The sequence below is a fragment of the Pezoporus occidentalis genome, unplaced genomic scaffold (genome assembly GCF_034315485.1).
Source record: "Pezoporus occidentalis ecotype Australia unplaced genomic scaffold, CSIRO_AGI_Poc_V1 ctg8, whole genome shotgun sequence".
Classification (NCBI taxonomy): domain Eukaryota; kingdom Metazoa; phylum Chordata; class Aves; order Psittaciformes; family Psittacidae; genus Pezoporus; species Pezoporus occidentalis.
The window spans coordinates 3,318,222-3,325,964 of record NW_026916158.1 but is presented as its reverse complement, the minus strand read 5'-3'; the positions used below and the strand labels follow the sequence as shown (position 1 = coordinate 3,325,964).

Below are 7,743 nucleotides of genomic sequence, written 5' to 3'. Positions count from 1 at the left end.
TTTCTCTGCACTATCCTATTGATGTTCTTGGCACAAAGGAAATGAGCTGCCATTGAGGCAATTATCAGGATTCCTAGGGAAGTTCACTCACATATATAGATACTCAGGTTTGGGGTTTTTTTTTCCCCTTTTTTTTTTTTCATGCATGTTATCTCCACTGTTTTATTTCTCTTTTACCTTTTCCTATCATTTTTACACTTGCTTTTCAAGCATAAGATTTGTATTCCTTTTTCTCACTTTCAAACTTACTGTCTAATCACCTTTAGTTTATGATTTCTGGGAACCGAAGGGCACAAGGGATTGGAATCCGTTACGTTACTCCAGCGCAGCTCGGCAGGACCGAGAACGGTGGCACGGCGGTCACAAACGCTGGTGGTCGCCGCATCGACCTCACTGCCTCCCGCCTTCCTCCAAGACGGGCCTCCACTCCCCGCGCAGGCGCGTACCAGTGCAGAGCCGCACCCTTTCGTGCGTAAGCTGGAGCGATGCTGCTAGTGCTGTCGGAGGCGCAGAGAGCGGATCTGGGCTGTTTGCCGCGGGCGGGCGCCGCAGGTTCAGCACCGAGACGGGCACCATGGAGGGGGGATCGGGGGTGCGGCGCTGTCGGCGGCGGGGAAGACCCGGCAAGGGCGCAGGAGTGCAGCGGAGTTGTTTTTTCTCGTTTCAGCGGTCGGCGAGCTGGGGCGCCTGGCGGTGGAGCTGCTGCGGCGGGGCGCGGCTCCGCGGGCCTACGACGCGGCCGCCAGTAAGGCACGGGTAGTGGGGGGGGAACCAGGCTGCACGGGGCCCGAGGGGTAGGGGAGAGGGAGAGAGGGCTTGGCTCAACCTCGTTTAGGGTCGTGTCACCGGGTGTCGGGCCGGCCCGGCGTCGGCAACACCTGCCTTGCTGCGTGCGCGAGCCCGGCGTCGGGCGGGAGCACGCAGGTTCCTTACTGAGCCGTGAGAAACGGTTTGGGCTTCTCCAGGGGGTTCTGGGTTGTTTTGGGTGGGGGATCGAAGTGGCTGTTTGTCCCCCTTAACATTCGTATTTGAGGGGTGTGCAGCCTCCGCGGTTTTTTTTTACTTTTCTATGCATGTTTTGTAAGTTGGCTTGGGATGAATTTGCAGGTTTTTTGCATTGGTGCTCTTGCAGCTTAATGGGGAAGTAAAAGGTACTTTATGCTTTCCTTAAAGGAAAACTTAACATCGACGTTGACACCATTCAGCATGGAGTGGAAGGACTGACGTATCTTCTCACTGAAAGCTCCAAAGTTATGGTGAGGATCCCTTTGCTCTCAAATTAAAGGATACACCAAGAGGTGTCATCTAAACATGTACAGCTCTGAAAATACGGATGAATAGAGAAAACCTAGTTCACAATTCTGGTGGCATGTGTTAATTTCAAAAAAAGGTGTCTCTTACTGAAACACTATCTGTGTGGATGCCTGGAATTTGCATCCCATGTCTGAAGCTAAGATTTGACACTGCTTTAATAATGTATAGGGAGAACATGTAGTAATTTAGTTGGTATAGAGAAGTATACTTCAGGATTAAGCATGCTCTAAATAACAAAACTTGAGTGAAGGTGGTTTTAGTGTTGTTCAGCTGCTGCACGGGATGTGTGATATTCTAGCTGCCTGATAAGCATCCTAACATTTATCTGATGTGGTGGGTTTGAGAGCTTTCCCAGCTCCTGTCATCAGAAGTTTGGGTGGGTGTAAACAGGTATTAATAATATGATTACGGTTTCCATTGGGAGAACTTCCTACTTTTGATAACGTAGGATATTTGAACAATGACAACATGGAGAAGGGATACAGAGACAAGGAATTCCAAATAAAACTCAGGCATTGTGAAGTGAGGTGGAGGAGGGATTGAAATAGTGCAGAATCTTCCCTAGAGGGAGGTAGGGTGACTTGAATAACAGATAAATACAGGGTACTGTGGCAGAATGTAGCTAATCGCAAAATATAGCTGATCACAGAATGTGTTTATGAATGGGTGTGCTGTAAAGGCATGATGCTTGCTGTTGAACATGTAACTGCTGCCACAAGGGTGAACCATGTGTCTCCAGCGCAAAGGCTGAAGCTGAGGGAATTGGCTTCTTGGGGCCGAGCTGAGTTACTGTAACATGGGCCTTGAAGCTGTATCTGGTGCTTGCTTACATCTGCTAACATTCAGGTCGTTTCAGAGTATTTGAGTATCGGTATTATGTTCACATACTGTTGATAAATTGATGACCAAAATATGTACTTCCTCGTGACAAAGCTCAGATGCTTTGTTGTGTTGCATTTTGTTCTCTGGTATGAAGGCTTAAATGTGAGGGTGTTGAATTTTGTTTTTTATAAAAACCTGACCTAAAACTGTTCCTGAAGCTCATAATAACCAGCAGTAATACGTCAACACACGTAAATCACTTGACGTAGATTATTTGTTTTGTCCTGGGTGTAGATCTGTCCTTATATGTTTGTGCAGGAGAACAACTTCACCATAGCATATGTAATATTTAATTAGCTTTCTTTTTTTCTCAACAAATAATGATTGTTGCACAGTTCTGTATTAAGGCTTAAATTGTTACTTCTAGATTTCTGAGACAGACTTCCAAGATTCCATTCACGTTCTGGGATTCTCAGATGAACTAAACAAGTTGCTGCTCCAGCTGTACCTCGATAACAGGAAAGAGATCAGGAGTGTTCTGGGTGAGCTAGCACCAAAGCTTCCCAGCTACCACAACCTTGAGTGGAGACTGGATGTGCAGGTAACTGCTGTTCTCAGTGTTCAGCATTTTACTTTACACATTTTTAACATCATAAACAGGTACTAAGCAATTTATATTGTTTAAAGAAATAGAGGAGGCAGGTTTTCATGTGTTTAAAACCAACATAATTTTGTGATTGCACCAAAGATAGCTAGTTATGAGGTAATTAGGATATGTAATGATACAGTATATTTGTTCCTTTATCAAAACTGGTCTCATAGTTCCACTGGTGTGTTAAAAATATTTGCATATACTAAATATGTTCAATCTCAAATTGTCACCTGATTTTCAGAAATATTATCACATTGATTCAAGTGGATTAGTATTGCCTAATGAGAAAACCAAGTAATAGATTGTATCTTCCATGTGAGTGAAAAGGATTTTTAAGCAGTCCTCCAAGCAGGTCCTGCAAACAAGTTGTGACTTGTAAATGTGAAAGCTGATAACCCTCGTTTGTTTGTCTCCCTGTTCCCGTTTCATCTGAACCCCACCATGCAGCTTGCAAGCAGGAGTTTGAGACAACAGATCAAGCCTGCTGTGACTATAAAGCTACACCTTAAGGAGAACGACGATCAGGCTGCCCATGTGTTGCAAACGGACCCTTCCACCCTCCTGCACCTAATCCAGCAGCTGGAGCAGGCATTGGGGGAAATGAAAACGAACCATTGCAGGAGAATAGTGCGCAACATGAAATAGTGTTCGGTGGTCGTCATCTTACTGAGCAGTTTGTGAAATGACTGAAAACAGTGTTCACAAATAGATTTTGAAGAAAAATAAACATCTGGAACAGATGAAATGCTGTCCTGTGCCAGGATCTTGAACTAGTAATAATTATAGGCTAAATGTCCTCTGGGTGCTAACCTGACACACCTGCCTGATAGGAGATAGGTAATTGGTTTTGCTTTACTTGCAGATGTAGAAATGCAGTGTGCTATGCTGAGAATTTCTTTAGCTCTAAATTAGTATTGTTCCACTTGAAGAGCTCTCCTACATTAAGTAGAGCTGTCCCAATATTATATGAAACTGCACATTTATTTTTACATTTATCAAGTAGCTTTTTCCCTTGGCTTTGCTTCTGTTTTGAAGTTAATAAAATAAAAAAGAAAAACCACAAAACTATACTGGTGGGAATGGTCCTTAACCAATTCCATCTAGAAAGGTTCCTCTATTTAGACCCATGTACATGCAGGAGTCAATGTGGGACTGCTGCCATCTTCCTGCAGAAGATTCAGTTACTTTGGAGGCTGGACATTACATTGCTTTTCTACCCTTCTAAGTAAGTATGACCAGGGTAATCCACTCTAACACAGTCAGCTGTAACCCCTGCTTAGGCAGCCTCAGCTTTCTGCAGGGAGCAGTTGTCACAGACAACCCCATGCCCTAGACGTGAGTTAGCATATACTGGTTAGAGGTAAAAGGTGATCTGAGAAATGGCAGAAGCAAACCTGCAGGCTGGGAGGCAGGTTAATAGTACTAACTTCTGCTGAACCGGATCTTGTGTTGAGATGCAACCATTTTATTCGCTCTGCTTGGGTAGTGTGCTCCCAAAGGAAAGACTAGCTAAGTATTGCAATGTAAATGATGCTTTTCCATTTTCAAGAAAAAAGTCTTAAAGGTTATGTCAAAAATAATCTTTCAGTTGTAATCTAATGCAAAGATTTGTAGCTTCTGGGACTAAGGTTAAATACTTTTCCTAATGTTATACTGTCACTAGTGAGGGTGCATCATAAAGCTGTTGAAGAGGAAAGATGGGCAAGAGGGAACTGTAACACAGAGGTCTTGGCAGTAGCTGTGTGTTTACTGTCTGTCATGGCGACACCACAAATTTCTGCATTGACTGGGTCTTTATAGTCCCAAATGCATTGTTTTCTTGTTGGTTTGAATGTTTGGACCTCTGAGAGCTGCTGTTCCAAAGGAAACCTGCCTGGCAAAAGTGCTTTAATAAGTAACATTCACTTAAAGAGGTCAGTTTCCTGGAACAGGGAGTTGCTTGTTCTGTAATTGCTTTGTGTAGTGTGATGATTATGTGAACAAACTTCATTTCCTCTCCTCTATGCAAGTCAGTAACGGGTTTCATTTACCATTCACATGTGGTGACTTTTTTCATAGAGTCACAAAATTTTCTTCACATGTAGTATGTGGCACTTAAAAGTAATTAAGTGTTACTACTTAGGAATTCTGATTAGTTCTTTTTTTTTTTTTTTTTTTTTTTACCCTGTAATTGGTCTACATTTTCAGGTGAAATACAGAACAGCTTATATGAACGCAAGGTTTTTCTCTTTGTTCCAGCTTCTCACTGTAGCTGTAGTTTAGGACTTATAGCAGCAAAATAGAAGGTTTGGATACCAGTCCTAGAAGCTTTTTGTGCCTTAGAAAGTTCAGTACCTTTTTTTCCAAAGTGACTAATCAAAGTCAATCTGTAGGCAATGCAACATTTTAACCTTGAAGCAGTTTACAAACATTAATTAAGTTCTGAGTGTATTACATTACTGGTTCACCTATAACATCTTTTGAATATGGAGTATAATATTTTGACCTTGATGTAGAACTTTTGACTGTTTTGTTTCATTTCAGATTTAACGTCATTTTGCAGAGCTGCCCTTCCTGTGGGTGTCAGTATGGTCTTAGTTTACCAAGTCAGCAACTTGTGAGTGGCTCCCTGGCACCTTATTCATGGAGCACTAAATTCAGGCGAACATCATGCCAGTGCAAAGTCTCAAGTGCACAGAACAACTAAACATCTAACTAGTTCAAGTACAAACTGGATTATTTTCTCAAAAGCAAAGTTAGGCTCAGCTTTAGCTGTACATGTCTCAACAGATTTGTATCCCAGTTTATTTTTCCTGGTCTAAACAGCAGGGGGCAGAAAGTTTGCTTTCTGTAGCCTGCAAAGGAGAAGTTCTATATAATCATTTCGGTGTCTGTCTTGCAGTAAGAATTGTTTGTCTCAATACTTAGTTTGTGATGTATTTCACTTTATATTTTTTGAATTCATCATTAATTTTAAACTGAAAACAACAGAGCTTCCAGTTTTCAGTAACTGTAAAACATTCTTTCTCCATCTGCTAATGAATTTGCTAAGCCACTTAGCTAAGAACATAATATAACCCCCAATTATTAAAGCTCAGGATAACATAATTTGTTTGGTGTTGAAAAATGTTTGTATTCTTTTAAGCACTGAATAGACGCAAGATGCAACACTTTTCTTCCTCCTGCTCTGGTTTTTAATCCTTTGAATGAACTCATAGAATCACTGTCCATTTTGCAAAATCTATTGTTTAAGTCTCTGATCCAGGTTTGAATCAGTTCCTCATCTTAGAAGTGTATTTACGATCTCCTGTAAGCTTTATTTTCTTGCACTTTTGCTTGTCTCTGCCATGCTTTTTCATGAGTTTTTAATGCACTGGACCAAGTAGTTTTTTACCTGGCTAATTAATTAGATGTTCCTTGAATTACATGGAAAACTGGTTTCATCTAAACAGCAGTGGAGTTAATTTAGATCTACACATACATAAATAAAATCAATACCTGAACTTTGCATTAGGCCTACAATTCTCATTTAACAGAAAACCCACTGAACTAAGATTTTGTCTTAACACTGTGTTTTGAGTTTTATGTTAAATATATTCCTGGTTTAAATTTAGTGCTGTTTAGGAAATGTGTCCATGTATTGAGTCAAAGGTATGAATGGTGACTTTGTTTCAGTCCTAGTTTTTGTAAGAACGCCTGTTTCCTATGCTGTGATTTTGTAAGATTAACAATAGATTGTGCATAGGAAAGGAAGTCCCAAGGTTAGGAATAAGCTGGCAAAACTCCATGAGTAAAGCTCTGCTGGTCCTTACTGCTCTAAACAAAGAGAAGGAAGTCTTCTCTCACACTGTGTTTGGCTTTGTGCTCAGGGTCAGGTATATTACAGCACAATCTGTTTTTTTAAATACTCTTGCTGATTTTATTTTTAAATTGTGGCAGTTTTATTACTGCAGTTGTATATTGAAATTTCACTTGTCTATCAGATTATGTGTATCTATAGCAAATACTGTTATTTCATTTAGGGTCTGGATTTGTATTTGTTTGAAATGTGGCAGGTTTTAAAGGCTACTGGTAATTCTATGGCAGATAGTGAGCAGAGTGCTTTCATGTACATAAAAGTGCAGCTTTCAGTGTGTAATAAATTTTAGAATACATTTTAGGAATTACCATAATCATCAGCTTTACAGCTTGTTTCTTCTAGATTCTTTATTAGAACTTACTCTAACTACATAAGGAAAGGCAATCTTTCACTCCATCTGTGAAAATACAAAGTTTGTAATAGGGACACCGCTCTAAATAGTTGCATTCTGATTGGCCCAAAATGTAGGTAATATTCAGGCTAAGGTGCAAACCATAGTGACCAAATATGCTGCAAAACACATTAAGTACGTTGTTTACCATCATTAAATATGTAAGAACCTTCTACTGATCTTACTCTTTCCTTTTCCCTATCTATTGCTCTGTGAAAGCAGGTTTACTTTGGTTTGGGGGGTTTGTTGTTTTTGTTTGTTTGTTTTTTTGGGGGGGGGTGTTTGGGGTTCTTTTGTTGGTTGGTGGTGGTGGGGGAGGATGGTGTTAGGTTTGGGTTTGGGTTTTTTTCTTCCAAAAAGAAAATAGATTAAAACTGAATTTCACTTTATGGAATCTATCTTATTCCGTGGTGTGCTTGTGTGTATGTGAACATTCCAAGTAGTACTCCTTAGAATAGATGCTTAAAATACCAGAACTGCAGAAGCTGGGAAGCTTCCCTACCCAGCTGTTCACATGTTTTGTGTTTGTAAATCTACCGTAAGATAACAGAAGAATTTCTGTCCTGTGAGGTTTGTCTTTAGCAGAAGCCCTAAGCAAACCCTAATTTCAGAGAAATCTCTCTGTTAGTACTTATGCTGTTACTGAGACAAAACTTGTTGTAAACACTTTCGCTCTGAATTTCAGGAATTGGTTAATAATTTGACATGAATGGCTTTTAAAATCAC

The 7,743-nt window shown here is 40.6% G+C and overlaps 1 protein-coding gene across 1 annotated transcript; it reads left to right on the top strand.

Moving 5' to 3' along the window:
* Nucleotides 1–432: 432 nt before the first annotated feature.
* Nucleotides 433–6,275, top strand: COMMD2 (COMM domain containing 2). The gene is made up of 5 exons (XM_062603243.1): nt 433–552; nt 668–745; nt 1,174–1,256; nt 2,564–2,737; nt 3,236–6,275. The coding sequence occupies exons 1-5, from the start codon at nt 486–488 to the stop codon at nt 3,431–3,433; spliced, it is 600 nt and encodes a 199-aa protein (XP_062459227.1). The 5' UTR covers nt 433–485; the 3' UTR covers nt 3,434–6,275.
* Nucleotides 6,276–7,743: the final 1,468 nt, after the last annotated feature.